The 12,894-nt window shown below is 37.3% G+C and overlaps 1 protein-coding gene across 2 annotated transcripts in view; it reads left to right on the top strand.

Annotated features, from left to right (window-relative positions):
* The window catches only part of ELP2 (elongator acetyltransferase complex subunit 2), a 39,797-nt gene extending 27,551 nt beyond the window's left edge, over nt 1-12,246 (top strand). Inside the window, exons 14-22 of one of the 2 annotated variants that reach the window (XM_042048763.1) lie at nt 5-71; nt 1,656-1,751; nt 1,872-1,929; nt 5,611-5,683; nt 6,083-6,269; nt 7,871-7,992; nt 8,495-8,637; nt 9,742-9,855; nt 10,830-12,246. In XM_042048763.1, coding sequence (XP_041904697.1) covers nt 5-71; nt 1,656-1,751; nt 1,872-1,929; nt 5,611-5,683; nt 6,083-6,269; nt 7,871-7,992; nt 8,495-8,637; nt 9,742-9,855; nt 10,830-10,986 — 1,017 coding nt within the window. In that variant the 3' untranslated portion in view covers nt 10,987-12,246. Of the gene's footprint in view, nt 1; nt 72-1,655; nt 1,752-1,871; nt 1,930-5,610; nt 5,684-6,082; nt 6,270-7,870; nt 7,993-8,494; nt 8,638-9,741; nt 9,856-10,829 lie in introns of both variants that reach the window. The other variant, XM_042048762.1, reaches the window with a different exon arrangement.
* The last annotated feature ends 648 nt before the right edge of the window (nt 12,247-12,894 follow it).

Below are 12,894 nucleotides of genomic sequence, written 5' to 3'. Positions count from 1 at the left end.
GCAGTCATCTGATCTTCCAGAAGGTGCAACTGTGCCAGCTTTGGGATTATCCAATAAAGCTGTTTTTGAAGGTATTGCTAGTGAGAAATAATGGTTATGGTGTTTCATGTGGAAACTTTATTTAAGGGATTGTTTTAGTGTACATATTAGGTCTGTAAATGTAGGCTTGACTGCAAGTTCCAAATCTAGAAATAAAATAATGCGAAGTGTTTATTTCTTTGCTAGAACCTAAATACTGTGCTTAAAAATAAAAGAAAAAGCACAAGTAAAGAAGAATTAGTTAGCCAACAGTAACTAATGTCTTGGAGAGGCAGGGGAGATTACATTATGGGGGGACAAGGAAGGAGGGACAAACATCTCCCTAGAATGATAAAAGTATTCTCCTGAGACTGAGACTAGAGTCTGGTTTTTCATAAAGTCTCTGGTAAAAATGCACTACAGTGGAATGTACAAATTAGGTCAGACCTGTTTTTTCTCTGCTTAAAGCTTTATGAGAAGGTATGATCTAAAAAAAGGAAGCATTTTAATAAGCTTTGTCTCCAGGGTCTTCAATGGCAATAAGACAGATTTTCCTAAATCATTTGTGAGAGAAAAACCACCTTTGTTACACTTCAAATAACTCGTAAAATGTATTTTGGCAAAGTTTTTTCCCCCTACTTTCTCATGAGTTCTTTGAATGAGAGAGGAAACAAAATTTCCTTCTTCTAGATTATTGCCACACACAGAATAACTAATTTCAATTGATGTCATGTGGCCCACACAGAAGGAGCACCATGAATAGAACTTCCCCGCATTGTCCACTGCTGCTCACACAATGCTGTCAGCACTGATGGCTTAGAGTAAAACACCACAGACATGTTCTCACTTATTCTGAAGAGGAATCTTCATGGTGAGCGATGATCAGACAGTGGTCTCAGATAAATAGTGCTCATTTAATTTTCAAGGAAAGAGAAGACGGGATTGATGACAAGAGTCTTTGCTTTGCTTTTTGTATACCTGCTTTTTGAAACTGCTGTGCGTGAGGTGTACATTGTCAAAAAGGTAGATTCTGTCTGAGAGGAAATGTTCCCTGTCTCTGTACCTTTTTCTTAATACCTTCACAGTGAAGGACAGAGTTGAATTTTAACTTATAATTAACTAGTTTCGGTTACCTCTGGTACTTTTGCCTAAAGCTAAGGACTGAGTCCTCTGCAGTTTTGCTGAAGTTTGCAAGTTGTAGATACACTTGCTCAAGTGTGGCTTTTCATTTAGTCATCTACATCAAACTTAGGAACTCATCACTTGTATCAGAGATTTTTGTCTTAAACTTTGTCAAATACAGAAGGAAAGTGTTAACATTGGGGAAACACAGGTTGAACTCTGGTGACTGCTTCGCTCAGTCAAATTCTTTTTAGGAATCTCTAAAAGACTGTGCTGATGGAGAGAGGTCAGTTTCAAAATGAAGGTTAGATTATTATTTTTTAAAAATCTTTTCATTCTCATATGCATTAGAATAACAAGCTTCTAGTATTTATATTATTTTAACTCTGCAAGCAGAGAAACCTCGTTTCAAGTACTTGTAAAAAAAATAGGTATTTTTTACTTGTGTAGTCAATCCTCATATTTTTCCTCCTTTAAGTATGTTCTTTAGCTAATGAAGTCCTTACTTTGAATAGGAGATATGGCTGTTCAACCAGATGAGGATGAAGAATCATTTAATACAATTTCAAATCAGTATCCAGAGGTTTATTTTCAACCCCTGATCCTTACAGGTATGAGATTAATTTCTGTTGTATGAAATAGAGAATGAGGTTCATTGGATATAAACTTGAAGCATTATTTAGCAGATTTGAAAAAATCAAATTTGAATATGCTGTACAAATCTTTTTTAGAACCTCCACCAGAGGATCACTTGCTGCAGAATACCTTATGGCCTGAAATTCAGAAGTTGTAAGTTTTATTTTTTCCTTTTCTTATTTAAGTTACAAAATTTCCAGAAAGCTGTTGCAACATATTAATATAGTCTGGTCTTGTAACTCTTCCTATATTGCTACCTTGTTTGACTTTGTGTGCTCTCTATTGCTTGTAAGATAAATAAATTTTATATATATATATATATATATATATGTAAAAATTAGGAAACAGTGCAGAAAATAGCAGTTAGAACTGATGTGTCACAATTTTATTTTACTTGGTTGTTTCTCCTTAAAACCTTGTCTATATTGAAGGTCTCTCTGTTTAAGGAGTTTTCTGCATCTTTCCACTTCATGGCACAGGCCTGCAGATGTGGTATGGAAGTAAAGGCTGAGACATTGATGGAGGAGCTTGCCCCTAATGCCTATCAGAGTTGTAAGGTGCAGTAGATGGAAGCAGCAGCCAAACCAGGATGTGTGTCTAGTGGTAGAGCAAAGTGATGAATGTTGAGTGAGATGGTTGCAAACCTAGTTTGGGTATTGAATGCTGACAGAGTGGTTGTCAATTGCAAAGATAATGGAGTTATGTGATCATAATTGTTTTGAGGTTGCAGGGCTTTAGAATTCTTCAGCTGCATTTTCTTCCTTTTCTGACATTCACAACAATTTTCTCATGAATGTTGTCACCTGGTTTGTTCCCTCATGATCCCAGTAACACAAGGCTGTACTTTCACAGTCTTCAAACTTTTAGTATCAATCTTCAAAGTGTAGCCCAAAGAAATTGAATAATCTCAATCTCTTATGGGTTTATTTATCTGAATCTCCTGAAAGGGGTCTCAGACTGGAACAAGAAGAATGTTGAGCCTTTGCTGATGATCTCAGTTACCTCTATACGTTACCAATTTTGTGACTTCAGTTGGGAGGGAGGAGATAAAAAGCTTTGGGGAAACACTTTGCAGCTTGCTTTTGTTTGACTGAGGGTGAAGTTCTGTGGGAGCTCATCTTTGCCTTGAATTGGCCAGTAAATCTGCTTTGAATGCTTTTAAGCTCTGTTACTGTGTTTGCACTTGAAAGTGGTTTTAGGAGGAAAGCCAGTGGATGTTAGACCATATCTGCACATTTTGTAATTTCTAACTGTTACTTTTAACTGTTTCTGCTGTGCATGCTATGGCTGCTAATGGACTCACATAAGTAGGTTGATAAGGGATGTTTAAGTAGTGAAAAGGAGCCAAGGCCAAAATTCTTCTTCATTTGCCTTTGACATTTCACAGTCTAGTGGGACATTAATATTTTATACGCTGCTATGGGAGTACTGCTTATCTGCCTTTATATCTTGCATTCATTAAAATAACTCTGTTTTATGATGGTCTTCAGATGACTTATCTGAGCAATTTTTTCTGTTTTTAGAGACACAGCTAATGATACAGATTATTTTATGCAAGAGCAACAAGATGTACAGCATTCATAGACTTTCAGATTTTTTGCTCAGAATAATCTTGAAAGAAGTAACATGAAATCGCATAATGTAGATTTCAAGTTGCCATAGCAGCAGAAGAACATTGTGAGGCACTGACTTGCTATAAATAGCTTGTTTGTCATTGACATTTGTGTATTCCTAGCTCAAACTTGACACCAGATTTTGAAGGATTAGTGCTGGGTTTTGCAAAGTGTTTGCTTGAGGAGGTTTTAGTATGAAGAACTTGTGAATTTTTTACGTAATATAATAACTTTAAAAATATGGTAGATCTTGTGAGAATATGCTAATCTTTATCCTCTTGGAAAATTATCATAGAGTGTTCATATGCAGCATGCTGAGATTAAAGCCTGAGTGTTGACATAAATATATATATATGTACATTTCATATAATACACTTGGAAGTTGGAAGAGATCCTTTTTGACGCTATAAAATTACTGCCTTCATTTGTCTGGACACTGTGAAAGTCCAGTCAGTTTACCTGTGCATTAAAAAAATGCTATGAATTTCACAATGCTGAGGCAAAATTGCTTGTGGTTGAAAATATAATTTCATTATTCATTCATGCAGTTAACTTCTCTCCATTGTGAGCCTTTATTTGGTGGTGTACTATGCAGTGAAGAAATCAGACTTTGTTTATGGGATCAGAGAATGGGGTTGGATTGTTGCTCCTATGCTGTCAAGGCTCATACGCTCTTTTAAAACAGCATCTCCTATTGCCAGTAGGTTAATCCTCTTTCCTGAAGACAGCAGTGGGCTATTCCAGCTGCTGGTCTGACCTAGGATAATCCTGCTCATGTGACTTTGCAAAAGACAATATTTTGTTTTTTCTGTTAATTTAATAAGAATGGTTACATTTTGGTGCTTGCGTTTAGCAAAAGCAGCATTGCATGCAGAAGCCTAAAATGTTTCCATCAGCTGCTCTTCAATACTACTTTTAGGAGATTAAAACCGAAGCAACAAAGGATTTGTTTCACAGGTTATTTTTCCTTCCTTGAATTTCAGGAAATTTATACTTTTGATGCAATAAATATTTTTTTAGTTTTAGAAGATTGACTTGCAATGGTTTTCACTACAAAACAGTCTCCAGGAATGTGCTTTCAAAGTAAGCATTATGATAAAACTCCTGCTGGTGGCAAATTAAGAGTAAGACATGCAGTAGTACCTTCATCATTATAAGATACAACCAAGTTTGCAATTTAACATTCCAGTTAGGGGTACACACCAGTCCCTCTCCCTGTTAAATGGTCCAGGCACAGTTACATTTCATGAAAAGCCAGTGCACTCCCAGTCTTCAGACATGACTGTGGAAGTCTGTTGACAGGATATCCCCATCAGCGATGCTTTGGACTCAGTCCAACAGGTCCAGACAGTAATTTGTCATTTAAGTAGGTGGCTGTTCTGGCTGCAAGTGAAATCCCATGAACATCAATCCCATATAAAAAGTTAACGCTGCTGACTGAAGGAGTTCATTAAGAGAACTGCCCATCTCTTCAGAGCTAGGAGACTCATAGGAAACAACCCCACCCTGCTAGTATTGAGCTGATACTTGTCTACTGTTTATAGACTGCATCTCCAATTTTACTTTACTTCCAGTCTTTTTTGTGACTGATTTTAATTTGTATTAGTCTGATTGGAATTTCTCCTCATTAGTTAAATACCAATCTGGATATGTGAGCCTGAATTTCAGCAGAAATCATGCAAAGACTGATTAAAAAATGTGTTTCTGGAGAAGGCTAGAAATTTTGGGGGTTTTACAGAGGTGTTTTCCTTTTCCAACATGATTCTTGTCCTTTAGTTCAGAAATCTTCTTGCAGTATTTCACAGAATAGGCATTCTTTGACTGTATGTTTGTGGCATATTTTTTCAGTGGTTTTCAAATATGTGACTTATGATTTTTCTTGGTAGTGTTAAAATTGCTTTTTAAGAAAATAAGGATACATTAAATGCTGCTTTAATCTGCTTTGTTAGTCATTAGGATAAGCTTTTACAGTGCTGATGCTTTAAGACTGTGGAATGGGCTGGAGAGATTTTTCTGTAGCCAGTTTCTAATGGAAGAATTTGTGCAGATGTTTAAACCGAGTGCTGAATAAATTATTTGGGATGTAACACTGAAACAGTGGTGAGAAGTTCCCGGCAGGTGCCTTTCATTTTTGAAAAGGGATTTAAATTAATGTAAGAACTTTGATACATACTGGAAAAAAGATTGTGATGTGTTGAATTTGTTTTCACATGTATTTCAGATATGGACATGGATATGAAATTTTTTGTGTTGCTTGCAATAATTCAAACACTGTAATTGCCTCAGCATGTAAGGTAAGACAAGATTCTAGCACCACCTAGTGAAAAGTGCTATCAGACTTTTAGGCCTGAATTTTGTTCTTTCACAAAAATGTGGAAGATTTTGTATAAGTGACAGTTGCCTTGCAAAGGTGAGAGTGATTGCAAATATGTTATTATTCCTAAATTGTATACGATTCATTTGAAGATATTAGTAAGATAAATACTAACAAATACAGATCTGAAATCTTTTCTGATATCCTGTCAGCATTAAAAGAAAGGAGTGAAACAATGTTGAAACTTACCAGAGGAAAGCTGAGTCTTACTTGATTTCAAGCCTTAAAACACGCTGTCCAGTATTATAATACTTTGAAATGTGTGACTTCTATATTTGCTCTCATTAATTCACACTGATATTTTTTTCCATCCATACAGGCTTCCAGAAAAGAACATGCAGCAATTATTTTGTGGAGCACTGCTTCTTGGAAGAAACTGCAGAGTTTGTCTTTTCACAATCTGACTGTAACTCAGCTGGCATTTTCTCCTGATGACAGATTTTTACTAGCTGTTTCTAGAGACAGGAATTGGTCACTGTGGAGGAAACAAGATTCTTCAGAGTCAGGTAAGATATGTGAAGTCGGTATACAAATTTGTAGACTTGGAAGTTTGTTCAATATTTTTGACCGCAAAATATTTGAAAGAGAATTGATAAAATATTTTAATGGACAGTTTGTGTACGACTTTGAAGAATTATTAATGTTGTAGGTTCTTGTGGATTTAAGAAATGCAGTTAATGTGTGGAAAGATAGAAAGGAAGTTAAAATGCAGAGAAGAATATAATCAGGCGTTAGATGGTGTTTAATTGATGGATGTAATGAAGTCTGCTAGTCCTCCTGCCTTCTGCATGTGATTGTATGTTTGACTTACTGAAATCAAATATACTAGCTGAACTTCATATTGGCATTCTGTCAAGGAAAGCCATCTCAAGAGTTCTGTGCAGGCATAGCCGAAGGTCCAGCGCTGCACCCGTATCCTGCATAGGGCTGCCTTGTCCCTGCTTGCAGGACATGACCCTTTGAGACTCTTGACAGGATTAATCTCTGTCTTTGGTGTGGCTTTCTGATAATCCTACACAATTGATTAATTTGACTAGGACTGGCTATGTCTGGAAAAAGAGCTGATAGTAAGGATTCAGTTGACTTTCTCATTAAGACTTTGAGCCTTGCAAAATCATGAGGAGATTGCTATTGAACACTTTAATAGAATCCTAGAACAGATGCTTGTGCTGAAAGCAATTATCATTGCACTCTTGGCTTAATAGCATATAAACACTGCTGGGCTCTATAGAATGTTCCTAGAGACTTGGCAGTGAGTTTTGGCCCCTTCAGACAGTGTCCGGTTGTATCCTGGCTTGAATTTCTGTTCTATTCAGACTTCTATTCTAAAGCCTGGCATATTGTCCACAGTAGTTACACAGTGTTTCAGGATAAGGATCATGAATACTCATAGCAAGTAGAGGAAATCCTCTTTTCATCTGTTCATCAATAACCCTTCTGTCTACAAATAACATCATTATCAGTGTAAAGCAAAACTGCTGCTATTGGCATCCCAATAAGGGGTTATTCAAAGTCTATCCTCCAAAATGACAACCTTTTCTACTCAGGAAAAGCATTCCCATTTACTGATCTGCTGATCAGATTTAGTGCCTGATTGTATACATGCTGAAATGGCAGCTTGTCTCTTTGGGAACACATTAATCTTTACAATTGGACCATTTTGATTTGAGCAGTTGGGACTTTACTGGTAAATAAGAGTACCAGTGAAATTACTGGGGAAACGTGAACACATGGTAAATGTTGCACTATTCAAAAACTTCTGAAATCACTGTTCTTGATAGAAATAACCTGAAGGTGTTATACTTGGACTTAAATTCCTCTGAAAAAGAAATACATGTAAAAGATTGAACTGTTCCTACTGTTTTAGGGCTGTAAGGGCTGACTGATACGGTCTTGAACAGTTACCACTGTGGTAAATGCTGGAAAAAAAATATTCATGTAGTCCTAAGTATTCCCAGTTGCTTTAAAGAAAAAAATAATGGAATAATGAGCGGAATAATGTCCAAGTATTCCTGCAGTTCTGACACAGAGTAAAGTAAGAGTAACAATCACGTTTAATATGTAAAGTGGTTGAAAGAAGGCTTTTCCTCTATATGTTTTATTCCAGGACCAGTCTTCACTTGCTGTGCCTACACAGATAAAAATACAGCTGTTCACAGTCGAATCATTTGGTCCTGCGATTGGACACCAGATAGCAAGTATTTTATTACTGGTAGTCGGGACAAAAAGGTAATTAATGTTAAAGGAATTTAGAAAGCCCAGGGCTATTTTAAATGTATTTTAGAATAGCAAACACTATGTTCTAATGAGCCCATATTTTATATACACACAAAAATCTTATTGCATGTATTAGCACAGAAATCAGTGATACTTTCATAAGCTAAATAAAGTGCTAGAATATGTATATACAAGACTATGGGCTGCCAGTTGGACATTCTCCCTTCTTTTTTCATGCAGTAAGACAAGCATACATGACATAATACTATGGGTCTCAAGTTTTTGTTTAACTTTCATAACAGAATCTGGTTTTGTTGTCAGTAATTTTAATGAAATCAGACAGACTGTCTACAAAGTTGGATCTTTGCAGGTAGAGATTTTTTTACTATTTTCAGGGTCATCCACTTAATTCTGTGCCCTGGAATTATTTTGATTAAGTTATTCCTTATGTTTTTGTATGTGCATTTACAAGGAGATTAAAATGAAAGTTCCTAGATTACTCTTTTTCTTACAGGTCATTATCTGGGGCCAGTGTGATCTGTCAGTGATTACTGAAGGGAATGTGCTGGATTCAATCAAGCCTTGTTCAACAGTGCTGGATGCTGGGGATTCTGTGACTGCTGTTGGTATCAGCCGTGTGCTTACTCCTGATGGAAGGTATTGCTGGTTTTCTGTGAGGTCATTTTGTGTTTAATCTGAGATTAGTATTTATCCCTTTAGTCAACTAGTTTCCTGTGGCTAAACAGCTCCCAAAATCTACCTGTCAATTATTTTGACCATTCTTTAACTGAATGACCTCTTCTTTCTTTCTTTCCTAGCCACCTTTTCAGGTGTATGGTGACTTCTCCAAAAAGTGTAACAAGAAAAAAAGAAAGTTTGAGAGGGAAGGGAGAGAGGCATTGTACTAGTTTGAAAGCAAATCAGTGAGAGATTCCAAGTCAGATTTACAATTTAATAGGAAAATTAGGATAAAGGCAATAATACAGAAATACTGGTTTAAACTGCCAGAGTCAGGATATGACCTGACACCCCGTGGGTGGCGGTAGCAGTCCGATTAAAAGGTGGCTGCAGTCCTCTTGAGGTGATAGATGTGGTTCTGTTGAAGCAGTGATCTTGTGGAAGGGTCTGGTCTTCCTCTGAAGCTCCAGTGGTGGTGATGTGGCTCTTCTCCTCTGGGAGTCCAGTAGGTAAGGGCTGAGTGGTGTTCCAAACCTCAGATTATATCCAGCTAGGAATGCTTGGTTCCTCCCCCTGGGCGGAACATCTCACAATGGGATGATGTAATTCTGTGAGTCATGCAGTGAGGCTGGATGGCCCATTAACAGAAGGTGTCCCACTGGAGGGAATTATCAGGGATGTGTCATGAAGAGACAAAGAGCCCTGCCCCTCCTGGTTTCAACAGATGGTGATAGAATACATACTTTTGGTTACATTTTATATTGTAACCTAAGACAGGTGTGAACACACCTGAAGTACATTAATTCTTCCAACAATATTGATTTATCTGATGTTGTGAAAACGTTCTTTTTTTTCCTAATCAAATATGTGCAGCAGGTTTCTGCTTTGTTCATTTTTTTTTGTGAAGCAGCTTTGACGTAAATTGTGATGTATTAATTTTTTTCATGGAAAAGTAAATACTGGTTTGAAGGGCAAGGTACAACGACAGTGCTTGAGTGCTAGTTCTTTCTATGCTGCATTAGAGCTGACCTCACTGAGCTGTCTACTGTAATCTCTAAACTAATGTAATTATTCTCTTGATAGATACATTGTTGCAGTAGGCTTAGAGAATGGGAAGATTATCTTGTACACATGGAAGCAAAGTGGGAAAGAACCAGCACAGGCTGATTGGACCACAAGCATTGAGATGTGTAACAGGTAAGTCTTTTGAAGTGAGTTATGTGCAATGAAATATTATTCTTCAGACTAACAGTGCTGGAGTTCTGTTCTTATAGTATAAAATATATTGATCTAGTTTATTTCTATACCAAAAATTGTTATCCTTTTATGAAAAGTTTGATCCCTGAAAGTCTAAAGATGTCTTGAAGCAAAACCCAGAAATAAAAATATTGGTTATTTAGATGTATTAATAAAACCTCCCAAAAAATACAGACAAAAACCAGAGGGGAGTTAAACCCCAAAATACTTCATGCTATGCAGATACTTTGAGAAGTATTATTATTTGTTGGCCCTACTTAAAAAAAAAAAAAGCTTTACTTTTAGTCATATATATGATGATAGAAACACTTGAGAGAGTGGAAAGGATCACTGTCTATATACATCAGCAAAACATTTTGGAGTGGATGACAGCAAGCTTTCAAGAGCAGCTTCCAGGAGAAACCAAAGGAGTGACAAGCTATGTGCAGGGCTGCTGCAGTGACAGCTAGAGAGACTCTGTGGAGAGACTTCAGATGTTTCACTTGAAGCACTCTCCTGGGTTCCTCTATCACACACTGGCATTGATAGTAACAGAAATGGAAGTTGATGGTGACTTTGGCCTGTGTGTGCTTGAAATGAATGGGAAAGAGACACCAGAAAACAGGAAATCGCAGGCTAAGAGCCAGAAATCCGTCATATCTAAGTAACTGAGATGCTCGACCTCCAGCTTAATGTGGTAAAACTGAAAATCAATAGCTGCTTGAATTATTGATGAGTGAGAGGATAAAATGTCATTAGTGTTAATGACCCTGCTTAATAAGAACTTAATACCTGCTGGTTGTCACAAGTCAGTTTTTCCTCAGTCGGTAGTGTAAACTGAAGAGTACTAATTGCGTGAGTGTTGATGTTTACACTCACATGCCCAACTGTGTTTTAACATTTTGCAGTTACGTATGGATTTCTTTTTGTTGCAGCCAAAGTCATGCTCTTGCTGTGAAACGCTTATGTTGGAGACATCATGCAGGCAGAGCTGGACATAATGATGAGAACAGCAGCAAGTGGTTGCAGCTTGCAAGTTGTGGAGCTGATCACTCTGTTAAAATATTCAATGTCAACAGATTTGCTCTTTAGCAAAGACAGCATGCCTGTTTGCACCAAAGAGATTCACAGCATTTTATTTCAACTTTTAGCCACTTTGATTATTGAATTTTCTCTTTTCTGCTGTGCCAAGTGAAATATCTGACATGTAACTTATTAAAACAACTTTGGTGGAAGTTTGAAATGTCAAATATTTTTTTATTGCTGCAGTTCTGGGAATATGAAGTATATGTTTTGTTTGGTGAATATCCTGAAACTGAGGGATGGGAGGTGGGGTAGGGCATGGGAGGATAATGAGAGAGCTTTGTTCTCTGTGACTCCAAGGGTAGGTGGGAAGCTGCTTGTGGTTGAGATTCCACATGGAGTACTGAATTTTTTTTTAACTCCTCTTGCTGCTAAACTTAACTATTGGTTGGCCTGCCAGTGCTGCTAGTGTGTTTAGGCATGTGCAGCCAGAGATCAGGGTTAAACACACAGCTTTCTCTGGTTGCCTTTGAATTTATATTACAGCCCTGGTCCAAGTCTGAGGCCACCTGACTCTGGAAGGAGTAGTTTGTGTTTGCATGCTTGGACAGGCCTGCTTCTTTGATTTTATTCCTTTATTCTGCTGTGCAGGGCTGAGCTTGTGCTTCTTGGTCAGGTGGGGCTTAAAGCTGAACTCACAGACCACTAAATGTTCTGGTGTCTCCCCTGTGAGCCCTCTATGAGCAGAGACAGAAGAGCCACATCTTGGACTGTTGGAGGGCTATCCTCTACAGTTTGGACTGGAAAAGCTTATGGATATCACTAGGCAGGAGCTAAAAGGAGGCAGCCATTCCTTACACTGCCTTTGGGCTCTTCCTGACTTTTGAGGGCTCCTTCTTTGCTCTGATGAAAACAAGCTAACTTAGTTGTCCCATAGTGTAATTTAAGTAGGATGCTAATAGACTGAGAGTACTTCAGACTTTCCCTCAGCAGGTCTGTATCTGATTCCAAAGTCTAATTTAGAAATCAGTTAAACTTTGAGAATGAAATTATTGTTATTTCGGAACCGCTTGCTACCCGTAAATGGCAATGCAGAGGTAATTGGAATTGTGTTTAACTTTTTACAGTGTTGGATATTTAAATTAAGAGTGCAGCTCTTTCAGAGTGGGTAATACTCTTTTCAGAGCAGTTATAGTTTATGCCTTGAAAGGTTTTGTATTTTAGGTCTTCATTTTCAGTTCTGTTTTTCAGCCATTAAAAAAAAATCATTCTTTAAAATGGGGACAGGGGAATAAAAAAATGACTTATTAATAAAGATGATTTGCTACATTTTGCTTGTGGTACCCAGTGCTTTCCTTACATGTGTGCTTTAGCATTCAAGCGTTTGAAGATTGTATTTCACTTGTCTGGGAGTTTTTAAGCAACCATATCCTGGCAAGAGGAGGACATAACTTACCACTCATGAAGTTTCAAAAAACTGCCAGAAGTGGAACTTTATTCTGTGTCACAACTGTAATCTTGTATCTTACAATTTGTTGATAATACTGTACAATTCTTTCCAGTAGTAGTACATCTTGTCATGTGGCCACTTCTGGGCATAGGTGACAATGAAACCTCATATTAGTTGTCGCTCTCTTTTATTTTGTGAAATGCTGGCATTAAACAAGCATCAGCTACTAGATGATTTAGTAATCCACTCCATTACCACTGGGACTCTGTGACTCAATCACATTAAAGATTACACCTCATTGTTCCAGCTTTAAATGAACCAGATTAGTCTGTTGGTCTCCCAAGTCTAAGTGTTTATAATAGACACTTTTAATTTTCAGTTAAGTTAGAGGTTGTCAAGAGACACCTTGGCACACAATTAATATTTTATGTATGATACTATCTTTGATCACATATCACTTTGCTATGCATTTAGTAGGTGTGACTTTTATATACACCTTTATCTTCTAAGAAAATCCACTCATGTGT

Source organism: Corvus kubaryi, unplaced genomic scaffold, assembly GCF_017639235.1.
Source record: "Corvus kubaryi isolate FWS band 111438036 unplaced genomic scaffold, C.kubaryi_AGA036_p1.0 68, whole genome shotgun sequence".
NCBI lineage: Eukaryota > Metazoa > Chordata > Aves > Passeriformes > Corvidae > Corvus > Corvus kubaryi.
This window is presented reverse-complemented; position numbering and strand designations above follow the sequence as displayed.